Genomic DNA, 18,700 nt, shown 5'->3' on the forward strand with positions numbered 1-18,700 from the left:
TTAACCTGTGATATAGGTAAATGAAATTGCCATTAGGTACACAGTCTCATTAACTAGCAAAGATATAACTGATTTGAAGAAAGTTCACTATCTTTTAATTGTTTCACTTCTATTACCTACAATGTCTTAAAACTAAAACATTCTTCTGTTTCTAAGCCATAAATTGATTTTTGAATCAAAAGGGACAATTTCGGTTCAAATTCCAGCCATCTTTTGCAAACAACATGTACATTAACTAGATAATAGTCTCCTATTTCCTTTTGGGGAGTTTCTTTATCTTTTCTTTTAAGAGAAGTTCTAAATAGACTTCAAAAGGAACCCAGGTACAATTCCTATGCCATAAGCTATAAACAAAACTAAGAAGCAAAAAAATTTTTTTGTCTTTTTGTGTAGGTGCATGTGATTAGTTTGATGGTTCTGTGGTTTAGTTAGTCAAGCAAGGTCTTCCAATTCCTGACTTTTGACACCTAGTATACTTTCAATATTCCCAGAAACCACACAGCGGTGTCTCCTCATCCTTACCATCCTGGAAAAAAAAAAGTACAACAATTGGATATCATGTACTTTAATATCAGCAATTAAAAAAAAAAAAAGGTTAAATGCAATTTCTGGCTTTTCAAAATAACAGCACCTGCCGCCAAGCATTTGTTTCCTCGGGGAAATTTTTGAGCATCCTACTTCCTAACTGTTTCTACCACATTCTTACTTTCTCCCAAACCTCGGGTACCGGTGTTAATGGACACCAGATTCCTTGGACAGCCACGCTCCTTCCTATCTTTCTTACTCTTTTATTGGAAACTGTTACCGACCAGACCAGCTACCATTTTAAAAATCTGCCTGCATGCTCTTGCACTTATCACGGTCTCTCTCTGGGTAGCTATTTCTGTCCGTGTCCTCCTACCCCCCCTCCCCAGCCCCCAAACCCATTACACTACATTACACTACCAGAGAGCTGGGTGTGTGTCAAGTCTTTGTATCCCAGTGAGGGGCCCTGCACGTACCACTAAGTTCTTAACCAAGGCGGTTGGAGCCGATCAGAGCCCTTCTCTCCCGCCCCAACAGCCCCCCGCGTTTGAGGGTGATGAATGCTAGTTTGGAAGCCAATCACCCAAAGAGAACGGGGACTCTGGGGCTCGAGCCTTCCAGGCGCTTCAGCCGAAGAGGTTCTTTCTCCGCAAAGTTTTCGGAGCCCCACAGCGTCCTCCTTTGCACGCACGGAGAACCCACTCGAGGTGCTCCTCCAGCACCCCCGGCTCGCCAATCGGTCTCATCCGCGGCCGCCCGCCCCTCAGCCCCCGTGTCCCCGCTTCCTTCGGCCGCGGGCTGCACTCGGCCTCCGCCGCCGGCACAAACGCCTGGCCGGCCGCCCGGCCTCCATCCGGCGGGCCCTCCTCCCCGTCCTCGCCCTCTCCCCTCCCGCCTCTGACACTGCTTGGGGGGCCCGACGCGCGCCAGCCCCGCCCCGCCGCCCGCTTGCCCCGGTCCCGACGGGCTCACCGAGCCGTGGCTCTCCGCCGCGCTCGCCGCGTCCTCCTGCTGCAGCTCCGCCGTCATGGCTGGGACCACCCGCCCCTCCCCCCTTCCCGCTCGCTCGCTCGCTCTTTCTCCCCCCTCCGCGGGGTGCGCAGATATCCCGCCGCTGCCGCCAACGCCACCGCCACCGCCACCGCCGGACTCAGCCCCGAGGAGGAGACCCCCCCCCCCGCCTCCTCCGCCTCCTCCTCACAAACCCCCCCTCCTCCTGGGTTCCGTTCCAGCCCCGCCCCCTTCGCTCGCCCTCCCCTAACCTGGACGCGCGCGCGCCTCGGGCGGGCCCACCCCTTCGGCGACACCGGAACCGTGCGCGCGTGCGCAGGAGTGGGAGAGGCGGGGAACGAGGCCGCTCCGCGTGCACGCCTACTCGGGGTCGCCGGGCGAGCGGGAGCGCGCGCGTCCCAGAGAGAGCCGCTTTCCCCTTGACTCACCCCCCACCCCCGCAATGCCTCCCGCCCTCTCACGTGACTTTGCTTCAGCCTCATAACGGTCGCCTCCTCCTCCGCCTCGGCCGCGGCGGTTGGGGCTCGGGGTCCGTTGTCTGCCGGGCAAGGAGTTTTGGGAAGCATTGTTGGCCTTGCCCTCCAAATCTCGGCCCCCCTACTCTCTCACGCTAACCCGAAACCTAAATTTTGCCCTCATTTCAGCGGAAACGGAGGCCACCTTGAGTACGGGTCCTTTGAAGAAAGGGCTTAAAGTGCCCGCTGCTTCATGTGACCCCGAAGACGCCCCCTAGCCTAAAAGGGGAAACTGAGGTATACCGGACGGGCCAGGCTCGGCAAAAGCGAGCCCCGCCCCAAGCGTGACTCGCTGCGTCCCGGTGCAGTGCTCCAGACGCTGCGGCTGCTTAGCGCGGCGAGCACGAGTGAGGTTTTATTTAATTTCAAAAGACAGTCCAATAAAAACTGTAGTGCTCTAACTGCACGTGGGCTCAGTGCGGCGTCAAACCTGCAAAGTACAGAGCTCTGGGACGGAGGGGACTAGGAAGGAGTAGCGAGGACTCCAGCCCCGCCCCGCAGGGGGCGTTGGTCCCGGTCGCTGCCTTTGCGTTGGAAGGACTAGGACGATGGGGGGCTGGGTGCTTTAGAAAGTGGTGGGTTCGTGGACTAGAAGGGGAGGACGCCTAGAGCCGGGAGACGGTCCGGTGCTTAACAGAAGAGAAAGCTTAAGTGCGGTGACTCGCTCAGGGTCACCTGTGCCAAAGCAGCGTTGCACTTCGATCCTTTGATTCCAAATACAAAGCTACGGCCACAAATCGCACCCCGCCGGGGGCCCTGGAGTTCTGTGATCGAACCGCATTCCACGCGGGAGAGAAGCGCGGCGGCTTGCCGAGGATCCCAGTGGGCGAGCCCACGCGGGAGTTCCCCAAGCCCTAGACCGAACCCCTTCCTGGGTGATACTTAGGAACTGCAGTTTGACGGCTAATTTTGCTCATCTTTAAAGTCACCATTCATATGCACATATGTAGATTCGGTCACGGCTTCTTTTGTGAAATGGTTATCTCTTGTCTTTATCTCCCAGTGCATCCTGCCCCTCATTTCCTCTCCGAGGGGTCATCTCTTACAACAAAAGAAATCAAAAAGCACCGCAAAAAGCAATTTGCAAAAGGAACCCTTCTCTTAGTACAGTGTATGATACAATGTTCCACATTCATAATTACCACTCCAGGAAGGAAAAGGGGTGGGGGGGACGTTCTCATTTCGGGGGCCAGGTTTGGTCGTTATAATTTTGCAACATTCAGGGTTTATTGTTTACTCGCTGCTGTTCTTGTTCTCCTTTATTCATTTTGTAAAAATGGATGTTTCCCTATACATCTCAGTATGGGTCACACTCCCTGTAGTTGTAGTTCAGTCCTTTCAGACTCTTGGTGACTCATTTGGGGTTCGCTTGACAAAAATACTGCAATGGTTTGCCGCTTTCTTCTCGGGACGAATCTTCCCGACTTCAGGCCCTCTGTCCATTGTGCCGCTCTCTATCCTTCATTGTTTTCTTACAGAACCATACTTCTATTATGTTCGCTTGTCATGACATATGAATGCTATTTATTTGTGTAAATTTAATAAGTATGAATACAAGACTTCTTTTCATACTGTGTATACAAATGAACGTTTTCCTTTGTTTTTTTGCTACGCAGGTGTAAATTAGTGCTGATTAATACTGCTGTACTGGGATAAGAAATAGATTCCAGCTGCTTCTAGGTTCCCCCCGGCTGAAGTGGGGAACGGGGAGAGAAGGAATGACTAGTAATTCATTAAGTTGTAGGGGGATCCTTATGCCAGAAGACATAACTGACATACATAAAAGAAGTAACATCAATGGGATATTGGATTTACGGAGTTTATTCTATTGGTGCCTACAATTTAGGTTTAGGGAGCTGCTGGTGTCTGTGGGTTTGCCTTTGTCTTTAATGCTACCTTTGCTCAAAAAAGAGTGGTCTTTTTCTCATTTCAGTCCACCAAATTGACCTGTTTGCTAGCAGTCCACACCTGTATTCATTGCTTAAAACTAAGTATCTCTGCATTTCTTCTATCTTTTCTTTGCTTGATCAGCTTATTGCTTGGTTTTTCTATAGTAGAAGGAAAAATTTCATAGGATAAAATGTACTGGAGAGATCACAATCTACATTGGTGGAAAGAACATTCACAGCAAATTAAATCACAGATCCACCAAAATTCACTTATGCCTCTTATGAATTTTCCTGCCTTGGGAAAATTTTCCACATTATCCTAAATGCACACCTCCAAAAAACCAAATTGTAACTGAATAGAAAATAATGGGCCCAAATGATTAATAATTCATGATTAAGGCTCCTTATGTTGAACTTGCTATGAGTCTAAATCTAGCAAATTATTGGAAGCTCATCTTGTTCCCCCTGGGTAAAACTTCCTTCTTGGGGATTACAAATCTTGACTGTGATAATCTACCAGAGACACACTGTCCAACATTGAATTTAATGAGCAAGTCCACATCAAATCTTGGCCATTAGTTGGCAGTCCTCACAGAGATCAAGTATCAAAAGTAGATGTCGTGGGACATTTTGCTGTCGCCAAAGGGAATCATTTTCTTGTTACTCTGTTTAAAAGCCCAGACATGATGGCTGCGGAATGATTACATTATTGGATTTTAATCATTGTAAGATAATTGGGGGGGGGGGGAATATTGTGAAACGATGAGCAATAAACAAAACCTAGGGTAAGGCAACTTAAAGGCATAATAAAGGTTCCAGAATACTCAGAGGAAGACTAAGAATATTTTATTTTCCCCTTCTTGGCTAATTTGTCCTAATAGCAAGTTCTATTTTATAAACTGGTGATTTTTTTTTATTTCTGGTGGTCTGAATCAAATTCAGAATGTAGTTGGGATTACATTATAATGACTATATTAGATTTGTTGGAAAAAAAAGAATGGAAGAGGGGAAAATAGAGAAAGAAGGGGGATATGAGAAATCAGAAAAGGAAAATGTAGCAAAAGGCAAAAAGGAAAGAAAAATGAAGAAGAAAAAGTGACATTAATAAAATTACTAAATTACTCAAAAAGTAAAATGGTTATGCAACGATATAAGTTAAATTCTGATACTTCAAGAGAAAGTTTCAAAAATGTCTCCCTTTGCAAGTTGAAGGATTTCTAAATTCTATTACTATTGTCACGTTTTCACTGATGTGACATTGTAAGTGCAGTGTTTATAAAAGTCTGGGATAACTTGCAGTGAACTAATGTGTTTATTTTAGTATTTATACTTGGTATTCAGTAACAATCCCTTGCATGCCTTTTAGCCTTCTCTCTTTGATGTTTGAAACCAAACCAAACCACATACTACTAATAAAAAAAAACAAACCAGTAACCATAGGAAATCTCTTCAAATCATTACTACCATTAATTATTCATAATTTATGAAAATCTTAAGCTATAGAATTCTGAATTTCCATTCTTAAAATAAATATTCAAATAGATCTGTGCTCTCATCCTTTCAGATGTTCTTTCCATTGAAGTATATCACAACTTATCCATGTCATTCCATACTGTTCAGCTTGGATCCTTATCTTCTGTAATTTTGCCATAGATATGAACCAAACATATTGGGGATCTTCATTGTTTTCTTTTCCCTTTCCAGTTCATTGTAGGGATCCTGGTGTAATATTCTAGTTATCTACCTATTATCTTTTAATCTCCTTTGTATGAAGTCTGTCTTCTACAGACTGCTATTTCTAGTAGAAGGAGAAATAGCTGTAGAATTTTGCAATTTTCTAAAGTTATTCCTGTTCACTGTCCTGTCCTATTCAATCTGGGACCAACTCACTGTCCATTTGGATACTTATAGATATTAACAGCTGTGCACTACATGGTGTCCTTCTGATTACATGTAATAATCTGGGCAATGATAATTTTTCATCCACTTGTTCTAACTATGTGGATGTTTGGGCCAAATTCTTTTGAGTGATTAGAGTCCTTTCAAAGGGTTTTATGCAGTGTTTCAGGGTTTATGGCAAACACCAATGTTACTCATAAAAACACCTACTAAATCTGACTTTCCAAGTTGGGCACTGTATTGTATCTCTCCTCCATCATAGTGACAAATGACTTTGGCAAACTCTCTATCTTTGTTTTATGATTTGTTTGATATGTATGACCAATGGATTATTGAACAAAGTTTATCGCCACTGTTACATACTTTAAGGAAAACTGGCATGACTTTAATGTATGGATGGAAAATACCTTATTAGAAGAGAGATGACATTTTACTCTACCAAATCAAATTGTCTTTCAGTATCAATAATAAGCACATGAACATCTTAGTATCATCTACATTTTTCAGTCAATTATATGATGATAAAGATATGGTCCATAAAAAATATCTTTTGTAAAAAATTGCTTGCTCCTTTTCACCAGGAAGACTATGCCACATATGACCCTATTCATTCATATCAAGCATGTAATCCACTGAAGCCTCCAAATATTTTTCAGTACCTTTTGAGTCCAGTCATTTAATCAATTGTGAATCCACCTAACTATACTGTCTAAACCAACTCACATCTAATGGTATCATCCATTTCTCCTTCAAGGATCTAAAAGGGAAACCCCTAAGGAGCTGAAAAGTTTTTTTTTTTCTTTAATCTATCAGTTTAAGCCCATATTTTAGTGTATTTTTCCCAATGTTAAGTATTAGCTATTAGTTCCTCTATAAGTTAACCAATGACTATGAATTAGCTTTTACAAAGGAATATTTGCTAAGAATATAATAGCAAGAGCAAAAGTGATGAACCATTTTCCCTAAGATCTGAGAGTACAGCCTTCTTTAGACAACCTCAGTTCCTGGGGGAAATGGGCTCAATCTTACAGCAGATGCTGCTAACTATTTTTTTTTAAACTAAATTCACTTTCAAATGCATCATAAGTGATAGAAGACTCACTTATTACCTCTTGGCTACCTTCAATCTGTTGCTAATCAAATAGTTCCCTTAGGTTTTCACTCCTCCTTAAGATTGGCTATTAGCATGGCCTCAGGTTCCCAGTCTTCTAACAGTTCACTTTTCTGACTTTTCAAAATTCTCATGGTTACTGCTAAGGTCCAGAATGAACAGATTCAAAGAGAAAAAGAACAGAAGTTTATATTCATTGTTACATGTGTGCCCAAATGAGGAGATTAAAGCCTGAGACCTTTTCATTCAAAGTGTCACAGCATATCTTCCCTCTATCATAGAAGAAAAAGGAGAAAATGAAAAAAAAAAAAGTTTTTTGAAATGCACACAAAATCTAGGTTCAGCAGCCAGTTAAATTTCTATTTCTTTACCATTTTAATAGACTGAAACAACCATAACTTGCCTCTGAAATCCATAGGAAGATTGCATTAGCCAATGATGAGCTTGTGAGGGATAAACTAGGCAAATTCCTATTGCACAGATGTACAGTATTCCTTTCATCAATTGTTTACTAACCTAGTTTTAAAAAGGCAATAAGGTTAGTCTGTCATGACCTATTCTTGATTACCTCATAGATGGCAATGGATTCCCTTTCTAAATTTTCATAAAATATTTCTTTGACAGAGGTTCTATAACTTTGCCAAAAATCTAAGTTACACTAGCCCATAGTTTTGGACTCTACCCACTTCCCTTTTTTGAAAATCAGGACATTTACTCATTTTTGTTTTGTCTGCTTTTTTATATTAGCAAGCCTACATTAATTTCTCACCAGATATGAATAATTTTGTGGAGAAGCTGAAATATTATAATTATATACATATAATATTTCTATTATATAATTATAATTTCAAAAACACACAAAAATGCTTAAATGAAAAAGTAAAAATTAAATATTTTTTATGAACATTTTCTTCCTCACCATGCTCAAACTGGCTTCAATCTGTATGTCTGGAAACATAAATAGGATAATAAGCCCAGTTCTAATAAACAAAACACTTTTAAAACAAGCTGAAGTCAGTCAACCTGAGTTTGAAGGTAGATTCAAATTTACTAAGTGTGGCCATAGGTAAGTCATTTAATCCCTTAGTCTCAGTTGCAATTATATGAAATAGTGATCATACTTAAAGAATCTAACAAGATTGGATGGACACAAGGGAATATATCAAAACACTTTGCAAATGTCAGCTAAAATGGTATTTATAACTTGCCTTGGGTAGTAATAACCCATATTTATGTATGATCTTAGTCTTCTTGTCGAGTCCTATGGCTAGCAAAGGTCTGATGTGAGATTTCCTGTCATTTCTAAGGATTATTATTAGAAATAGATATAATACTATCAGGCAAAGACAGAGACAAAAAAAAAAAAGAGCTTGGTGAGATGTCAGGAATCATAAAGATGGGCTGAACTTATTCTAGATCAAAAAGACTTAAAATGTCATTTGAAAACTGGAAGTTCTGGCTATCTTAGAAATAAAACGTCTTCTTTCCAGGTATCATGAATGAAGCTGTCAATGATCTCCATGATAATCCTGTATTGATATTAGACCTTAAGCAACTTATTTCACCTCTCTCTAGACTTTAGGGAATTAATTGTCCAGCAGAGGAGTTGAACTAGATCAGAATTTTCTCTTTTTTTATCTTAGTTTTTTTTTTATTAAAATCTTTTATTTTCAAAAACATATGCATGGATAATTTTTCAATATTGACCCTTACAAAATCTTGTGTTCCTAATTTCCCCTCCCTGTTCCCTCCACCTCCTCCCCAGATGTCAAGTAATCCAATATATGTTAAACATTTAAAATATATGTTAAATCCAATATATGTATACACATTTATACAATTATCATGCTACACAAGAAAAATCAGACCAAAAAGGAAAAAAAATGAGAAAGCAAACAAAATGCAAGCAAACAATAACAAAAAGAGTGAAAATGCTATGTTGTGATCCACACTCAGTTTCTACAATCCTCTCTTTCTGGGTGTAGATGGCTCTCTCTTTTCACAAGTCCTTTTGAACTGTCCTGAATTGTCTCATTGTTGAAAAGAGCCACATCCATCAGAATTGATCATCGTATAATCTTGTTGCCATGTACCATGATGTCCTGATCCTGCTCATTTCACTTAGCATCAGTTCATGTGAATCTCTCCAGGACTTTCTGAAATCATCCTGCTGATCGTTTCTTATAAAACAATATTCCATAACATTCACATACATAACTTATTCAGCCATTCTCCAAATGATGAGCATCCACTCAGTTTCCAGTAACTTGCCACTACAAAAAAGGCCACTATAAATGTTTTTGCACATGTGGATCCTTTTTCCTCTCTTATGATCTCTTTGGGATATAAGACCAGTAGAAATACTGCTGGATCAAAGGGTATGTGCACATTTTGTTAATTCTTTGGGTGTAGTTCCAAATTGCTCTCCAGAATGGTTGGGTCAGTTCACAGCTCCACCAACAATGTATTAGTACCCCAGTTTTTCCACATCCCCTCCAACATTCATCATTAACTTTTCCTGTGACCTTTGCCAGAGGTGTGTAGTGGTATCTCAGAGTTGTCTTAATTTGAATTTCTGTGATCAGTAGTGATTTAGAGCATGTTTTCATATGACTAGAAATGATTTCAATTTCTTCATCTGAAAATGATCTGATCATATCTTTTGACTATTTATCAATTGGAGAATGGCTTGAATTCTTATAAATTCTTATAAATTTTATAAATATAAAATATTATTTTATAAATTCTCTATATTTTAGAAGTGAGGCCTTTATCAGAGCTCTTAAATGTAAAAACTTTTTTCCCTGTTTATTGTTTCCCTTCTGATCTAATCTGCATTGGTTTTCTTTGTACAAAAACTTTTTAACTTAATATAATCAAAATTATTTAGTGTTCAATAATGTATTCTAGTTCTTCTTTGACCACAAATTCTTTCCTTCTCCACAGATCTGAGAAATAAACTATCCTTTATTCTTCTAGTTTGTTTGTTTATAATATCACTCTTTATTGTCTAAATCATGAACCTATTTCAACTTTATCTTGATATACAGTGTTGGATATGGGTTAATGCTGCATTTCTACCATACTAATTTCCAATTTTCCCAGCAATTTTTGTCAAATAGGAAGTTCTTATTCCAAAAGCTGGGGTCTCTGGGTTTGTCAAACACTAGATTGCTATAGTTATTGATTATTTTGTCCTGTGAGCCTAACCTATTCCACTGATCGACTACTATACCAAAATAGCCAGTACCAAATGGTTTTGATGACTGCTGCTTTATAATATAGTTTTAGGTCTGGTACAGCTAGGCTACCTTCATTTGCATTTTTTTGTTTCATTAATTCCCTTGAATTTTTGACCTTTTGTTCTTCCAGATGAACTTTATTAATTTAATTTTTTCTAGATCTGTAAAATTATTTCTTGGGAGTTTGATTGGTATGGCACTGAATAAGTAGATTAATTTAGGTAGTATTGTCCTGTTTATTATATTCGCTGGGCCTACCCATGAACACTTGATATTTTTCCAACTGATTAGATCTGACTTTATTTATGTGGAAAGTGTTTTGGAATTGTGTTCATATAATTTCTGACTGCCTTAGCAGGTAGATTCTCAAATATTTTATATTACTTACAGTTATTTTAAATGGCATTTCTCTTTTTATCTCTTGCTGCTGGACTTCGTTGGTAATATATGATTAGAATTTTTAAAAGTTACTTTTAGCTAAAAATTTGAATATATATTTATATCTCTTTAAATCTTGATCTACATGGTTCATAGACTTAAAGTTTAGCAGGGGTTTGGGAAATTACCCAGTTCATCATCTTCCATTTACATATGAGGAAACATAAGGACCAGAAAAATTAAATGACTTCTCTAGGTTGAAAGTGGAGGCAAGCTAAGTGGTTTAGTGGATGAAGAGCTGGGCCTGGAATCAGGAAGACCTAAATTCAAATCTGGCCTCACATACTTAATACCTGTGTGGCAAGTCATTTAATCTATGTTTGTCTTAATTCACAAAAGAAGGAAATGGCCAACCACTTCAGTATTTTTGCCAAGGAAACCCCACGGATATTATTGATATACTATGGTCCATAGGATCATGACGAGTCAAATAGGATTGAACAACACAGGACAGAAACTAGCAAAGTCTGGATTTGAACCCAGAATTTTCTCTAGTCTTTTCTCTACATCACATTTCTTATCACCTTTTAAATAGCTGAAGATTTCATTGATGCATAAGAACTATGAATAATATAGTTATTTTCTGCAATACAATGATCCAACACAATCCCAAAGGACTGATGATGAAGTGTGTTATTAGCCTCCAGAGGAAGAACTGATAATGATTGAATACAAACTGAAGCATTCCATTTTCATTTTCCTTCATTTTTTTCTTTTATTTGAGTTTTCTTGTACAAAATAACTAATGTTTTACATAATTGCTATATCTGATTACTTACTGTCTCAGGGAGGGGGAAGAGGATCTAAGGAAAGAATTTGGAACTCAAAATTTTAAATGAGAGTATTTTTAAATGAAAAATAAATTATACAATTAAAAAGTGAGGGTTTTATAAAGATAAAAAATACATTTTATGGTTTTGTTAAGATTTCTGTTTTTAAAGTAAGGAAAAAGTGAGCCTAGATATTCAACCAATCATGCTTATCTATTTGGGATAGTTGCTTTATCCACAAGTCATAGGCACAGCTCCAGTTACGACTGATAGCCTATCTAGAAGGTAGGGAAGTCCTAGCAAATACAGATCTGTGCAGTGTTGACAAAACTTAAATTAGTCCACTCATGGGTTCACCTCTCCCTACTCCTTACTCATCTTATGACTGATGATGAAGGTACTTCCTTAAAGGAAGAAACTACAAAGGAGTGATATCTATGGGCATTAGCAGGACCTGACCTGAGACAGAAATTAAACAGACAATATTTTATTAGGCATCTACTATTTGCAAGGCACTATTTTAAATACTGAGGACACAAAGATGAAAAAAACAAATGTGGCTCCTGTTCTCAAAAGGTTTTTAATATAATAGAATAGGTAAAACATGTAGGAAGAAAGGAAGGAAGAAAAGAAGGAAGGAGGGAGGGAAGGGAAAAAGAGAGGAAAGAAAGGAAGGAAGTACAGATGAAGAAGTGGAAGGAAGAAGGAAGGAAAAAAGAAAGGAAGGATGGAAACATGTATTAAAGGACCTATTTTCCAGACACTGTGTGGAAGTTTTTACAAATATTTTATGATCTGATCCTCAACAATCCACCCTAGATGCTAGGTGCTATTATTCCCATGATATAGTTTGAGGATAGGTGACTTATTTAAGTTCACACAGCTAATAAATATCTGAATCTGGATTTGAACTCAGGTTTTCCAGATTTTGCCATATACACAAATGAGTAATACAAGTATTTACATGATTAAGTACTAAAGTTTGAGTGACATGAGATCAAGGTAAGAAGGATCACTTGAATCTGGAGACACAAGAGAAGGCTGCTTGAAGGAAGTAACCCTTGTGTCAGGTATTTGAGAAAGAGGACTGAAGAAAACAAAAATGGAGGAGTTGGGGTTGTTCCAGGCATAAATAATAGCATGGGGAATGTATAAAGGTAGGAGAAGACAGGGCAAGATTAGGGAATGGGTAACAGTCCATTTGGGCCAGAATCTAATTACATGGAGGAGAATAGTATGTGTTATGGGCCAGAATTTGAAACAAAGTACTAAGTGGAATTGAGGAGACAATGGTTAGATCTAGTTTAGCATGGATTTAATCCTACAACAAATAATGGATTCTTACTGATATAATGATTTGTGTATACTCAGTGTGGGGCATATAAGCTAGAAGCTCTCAGGGCCAGAAGGACAAGCACATTAGAAGCTCTCGGAGGCTGAGACAGATTCATTCCATCTTCCACTTTTGTTGTGGCTGGACGCTAAAGCACAAATTCTTGGGAGTCGGGGAGATTCAGAAGCCAGAGAAGGCAGGCAGGAGCTCAAGCTCTCAGAACTAAGGCCAGACTGAAAGGCTCTCCAGAAAGCTACCCAGCCCCAGGAAGGAGGTAATAAAGGATCTGGACTATAAGAAAGCTAACCAGGCCACAGGAAAAGAGACAAGATTTGGAAAGAGACAATAAAGGATTTGGACTTTAATCCCTGGCTGCACTTGTGGTGATAATTGAACTGAAAGGAAGGATGCCTCCAGCAACCCCAAGAAAACCTCAACAGAGAATATTACATTTTAAGAGAGAATATTACAGTATGAAATAACACTGTTTATGAATATTACAGTATGAAATGAGACTGTTAGGCTGTGGAAGACCTTGAGTGCCAGGCACTGAGCAGTGATGTATAAGATTTATATATCTGGAAGATTAGTTTGTCAATAATGTGAAGACCGGGAATAGGAAAACTGGTTAAGAGGCTGTTACAGTAGGCTGGGTGAGTTAACAATTAACTGAACTAAGATAGTAGCAGCAAGAGTGGGAAAGAGGGAATAGCTACCAGAGAGAGTGCAGTAATATATCATAAAATTATAGATTTAGAACCAAAAGATATTTTAGAAATGTAGTACAACTCCCTCATTTTTCAGTTGAGGAAACTGAGGCTCAGAATTAATAAGTGGTGACATAACTGTTAGAAGAAAAATCCAAACTTTGATTTTTCTTCCTGTCTTCAGTCCATCATTCTATCCACTAATGTCATACTACAATTGATTAGATGTTTAAAGTTATAGCCAAAAGAAAAGTCTTACATGTATATGTATATGTCCATATTAGAACAGAATCAGAATTTATAGCTGGAAGGGACTTCAGCATCCATCCAAGTCCAATTCATACCTGAAAAGGAATCTCCATACCAATATACCTGACAAGTGGTTATCCAGCTTCTGTCTGAATGATTATAAATGTATCTAGCAATGTTCTGAGGCACTTACCCTAACTCCTTCTTACACTGATAAATCAGGTTCCCAGAGCATGCTTACTATACCCCTCAGCACCCTTTAGGGACTCTGAAGGAATGGAGAAGTATTTTTAAAGTCAATGATTGTTGTTGACTTGATTATAGTTAATAAACCCCCACTGATGTGCTCCCCCTCTCCCCTCCCAAGATCATTTGTTGAGAATCAATTTGATTGTATGGTCTTAATTAACTTTTTGTTGTTATACAGTCATTTCAGTCCTGTCTGACTTCCTGACCTATAAATTTGTTGTTGTTGTTGTTGTTTTGGCAAAGATACTTTTTTAGTTCATTTTACAGACAAGCAAACTGAGTCAGCAGGATTAAGTGACTTGTCCAGAATCATAAAGCCAATGTCTAAGGCCAGATTTGAACTCATGTCTTCCTCACTCCAGACCCAACACTCTATATACTCTTTTAGAAAGGGGTATTTCCTAAAGTAGTACACTAAGAACAGCTAAGAACAATGCTTAGAGTGTGAGACCTAAAGTTCAGGGAAAGTCTTCCTGCCTCAGTTTCTTCATCTATAAAATGAGCTATGGAAGGAAATGGCAAAGCATTCCAATTTGTTTTTGTCAAGAAAACCCCAAATGGGGTCATGAAGCATGAGACATGACTGAAAAGAACTGAACAACAAACAGTTGATACAAAAATAACCCCCCAAATCTATAATACACTGTCTCACCATTACATACAGTATTCAAGTGACAATAAGCTTAAATTTAGAAAGCATATATGAAAAAAAATGTCTAGTTCTGGAAGTCCCTTTCTCCCTTTCATGGGATAGTCAGGATATCTCTTTGAAGTATGGCTTCTTTTCTGGGCTCCTTATGGGGCCATGAATCTACATCCAGTTTAACCTTGGTTCCCAATGTGGCCACTCCCTGCTAGTCTGGGCTCACTGCTAGGATGAATGAGATTCACAAAATTCTGTGGATTCTTTGAAATTCACAATTCTGAGAGTCAATTGTTTTTCCAGTCCCTGGGGTGGCAGGGGAGGAAGATAAGGAAGCTAGGATGAGGAGAAAAGGAGAAGCCTCTCCTTCCCCCAATCCTCCCCAAAGTGGTTCTTGAAGGCCACACTTTCATTCCAATATATCTAATAATTCTAGTTCTAAACTGTCTTGTTTAATTAAACTACCTACAGAACACTACTAAAGCATGAACAAGTTTCTTCAGCCAACCAGAACACTATTTTTTGCAATTTCAATCAAATTCCAAAACCTTTTTACATTTAGTTTAAAACCTATGATTCAGATAAGTCAATTAAGACTTGTTCTAAATTTGTTTAAGCTTTAGGGCACCTTATTATTTATTTTTAATTAGAGTGGGGTGATTTGAATCACTTAATCATATTTATATTTAAAATATAAATTTACAAATTATATACATTTATTTAAAAATAAATTACTTTAAATAAGTATTTAAGATTATATTTCAGTCTAGTAAAATGAAATTTCATATTAAATTTGTATATTCCCAGCCCCTTCATGCTCCAACAGCTCCCATTATAGTCAATCACAAAGCATTTATTAAGCACTTACTATGTACCAGGCATTGTGCCAATGGAATAAATGTAAGCTTTGTAAGATATATATAGACAAGGAGGAAGGATATGTCTGACTCTAAGGGGAGGGGGAATTAATGTAAGGAAATATAGAAGATCTTTAGATAACAAATCTTCATTAAGGTAGAAAGATAAGTGGTACTAAGACATTAAGAAAGCATGAGAAACTAGAAAGGAGACAGCATTATGATGATAAAAGTTACAAAATTGCTAGGATAATTTGAAAGAAGTATATTACTTAAAACCATAGAAAACATCAATTCAACTGAACAAATATTATTCATAATAATATCTAGTATTAACATAGTGCTTTAAGGTATATAAAATACTTTACGTGCATTATCTACCTCAGCTTTGTGTTACAATCTTGTTAAATAAGTAGTAGACAGAATTATAAATCTCATTTTACAGATGGAGTATCCACCTTCTATGTGCAAAATATTGTTCTAGGTGGTAGGGAAATCAGATTTTTTTTAAGTCCCCGTCCTCAAAGGGTTTACCATCTTAAAAGGAAGATATCACTAGTACACCAGCAGATATGGTAGACAAATGTCAGAGCTGTAAAGTGTTAGAAATATAAAAGATATCAACTCCTTAATTATTGTCCTGAATGTCAAAATCCAAAAGGACTTCACAGGTATTATAGTCCATCCTATCCTGGAATAGGAGACCTCTCTGCAAGATTCCTGACATAATTAACCAGGCTGCACTTAAGGAACCTCTAGTGAGAAAGAGATCAAGATCTCTTGAGGCATGTCACTCTTGGTCAACTTGAATTGTTAAGTTTTTCTTTACATTAAACTGAATCTGTTCTTCTGTAGCTTCTCTTTACTTCTAGCTCCATCCTCTGAAGCCAAGGAAAACAATAGGAATTCCTTTTCCCCATGACGGACTTTCAGATACTTGAAGAAAGTTATCAAGTTATCAAGCTCCACACTCTCTCCTAACCATTCTAATTTTCTTTAATTGATCCCCTTGTGGCATGGATTCCAATTTCATCATCTTGAAGAAGTTGCCATACTCCCCTGTAGCACACCCTCTCTCCCTCTAAAATTTGTCATTATGATTCCTAAAATCTGGTTCTCAGAATCTAAATAAATATTTCAAAGGTATATATATAAAGCAACAGGACTAGCTTCCTCGTATCCTGAACATTTTTCCTACGTTAGAGCCTAAGATTGCATTGCATTTTTTTGGCTTTCATGTCACCTCAGATAATTTTCAGAAAATTGTTTTCCAGGAACCAATTCTATACTGTACTATTTTGCTGTCATCATCCAGGTAGTGGCTTTAAAATGTTTAACAACTTGATTTATATGCTATGTATGTCCATTGATGATTAGTTTTTAACTCACAATGAAATATTGTTGAACACCTAATCTTATTTCCTTTCTGAAAACTGGCTCTTAATTTTAGGCTGTGTTCCAGAAGGATCCATTTTGGGATTTACAGGCTTTCTCAAAAGAATTAGATATGTCAGTGATACTGAAAGTAATAGTCCTTTCTTAGGCATCCTTTAACTTACATAAAGCAAGGCATTAGGTCTAACCTGAGATACTTAGGGCCTGGGGAAAGACCAATTAACAAACAGATAATTTTGTTCCTTAGGTGTGAGAAGTAGGAAGAAGGTCAATAATGGCCCAGGAAGAGGGGCTCTCTGGATTTGGCACCTCCAGATTATAACAGCCTCTCCTCATTCCTAGTTTTATTATAGGTAGGATACTTGAATTCTTTGTTATTGTTGTTTTCATCCTGGAGCAGATCAATAATTCAGAAAAAGGCCATACATTTTATAAAGAAGGATGAGGTTCTACTCAGAGATGTCTAACTGGTTTCTCATCCCTGTGTCACAGGACTGGGAAATGGCAAAGATTAGCTAATGAGACCCCATGAAGGGGGGGGGCAGCTAGGTGGTGCAGTGGTTACAGCACCAGCCCTGAAGTCAGAAGGACCCGAGTTCAAATATGGTCTCAGACACTTAAAGCTTCTAACTGTGTGACTAACTTCTAACTGTGTGTGTGTGTGTGTGTGTGTGTGTGTGTGTGTGTGTGTGTGTATATATATAAAACATAAAGGATGAAAATTGCCAATTATTGAAGATGCCAGAAAAAGGCAGAGAGGCCAAGAGAAAGGAAAAGAGTAACAAGATGAAGCTGTCACAAAATACTAGTTCTAACAGATCTCAAATAAACCCAAGGGAAAGATTTTGTCTTTTCTCTAATACCTAATCAAACACAAATCTCTGTAGATAGTAGAAGTTAATAAATATGTTTGAATTATGGATTTACTTAAAATGCTAACAATTGAGGCCTGAAGCTATTAGGTTTGAAGATTTTATATGTTTGACTGAGTGAGCATAGCTTAGGTACTTGTATTCTAATTCCATCTTTATAAGACTGTGTATGTATGTTAAAGGGACCCCTAAACTATGACTACTGTGACACACACGTGTGTGTGTATATATATATATATATATATATACACACACACATACACACATATGTATGTCTGTGTGTTAAAAGGACTTAAATTTGACTACTATGATTCATTTCATAATGTTTGGTTTTTGATTCTATGGCCATTTCTTATGATGTGTATAAGGATAAATTTGCTTCTTAGAATTTCCTAACTACAAGTGCTGACTTTTCTGTGGAGAATGTTAATGAATTGATATTGCTTGCTACAGAATATATACAGGAATTCTCTTACATATTATATATATATATATATATATATATATATATATATATTATAGGAATACTCATATGTGTGTATGTGTGGTGTGTGTGTGTGTATTAAATGGGCTCCTAAACTGGCTACTGTGATCCATTTCATAATGTCTTGTTTTTCGTTTCTATGACCCTTCCTTATGACATAAGGATAAATTTGTTTCCCAAAATTTCATAACTATACATGCTATTTTTTCTGTGGAAAATGTTAATGAATTGATATTGCCTGCTACAGAAAAAAACTATATATATGAATACTCATATTATATATATATAGGATATTCATATATATAACCATACATATCATACTCACATATTACATATCAATATTAATAATCAGACCTTCTTTGCCTTGTTAGGATATTTATTTTTGGAAGTTTATTACTCCTCTCCTAAAGAATCTGGGTTAGCTTTCATTTGTACAATTTTGAGGAAAAAGCCATACCCACTTCCAAAGAAACTGAGCCTCACGCTGAGAGAACAATCCCAACACTATCAT

The 18,700-nt window shown here is 38.2% G+C and overlaps 1 protein-coding gene across 8 annotated transcripts in view; it reads right to left on the minus strand.

Annotated features, from left to right (window-relative positions):
• USP28 (ubiquitin specific peptidase 28) overlaps positions 1-1,693 on the minus strand; it is a 72,094-nt gene extending 70,401 nt beyond the window's left edge. For 7 of the 8 annotated variants that reach the window (XM_031961241.1, XM_031961239.1, XM_031961238.1 and 4 more), the window contains exon 1: positions 1,498-1,693. In XM_031961241.1, the coding sequence (XP_031817101.1) occupies positions 1,498-1,554 (57 nt within the window). In that variant the 5' untranslated portion in view covers positions 1,555-1,693. Of the gene's footprint in view, positions 1-1,001; positions 1,288-1,497 lie in introns of those variants that run through there. The other variant, XM_031961236.1, reaches the window with a different exon arrangement.
• Between the last annotated feature and the right edge of the window lie 17,007 nt (positions 1,694-18,700).

This window comes from Sarcophilus harrisii, chromosome 3 (genome assembly GCF_902635505.1).
Source record: "Sarcophilus harrisii chromosome 3, mSarHar1.11, whole genome shotgun sequence".
Taxonomy (NCBI): domain Eukaryota; kingdom Metazoa; phylum Chordata; class Mammalia; order Dasyuromorphia; family Dasyuridae; genus Sarcophilus; species Sarcophilus harrisii.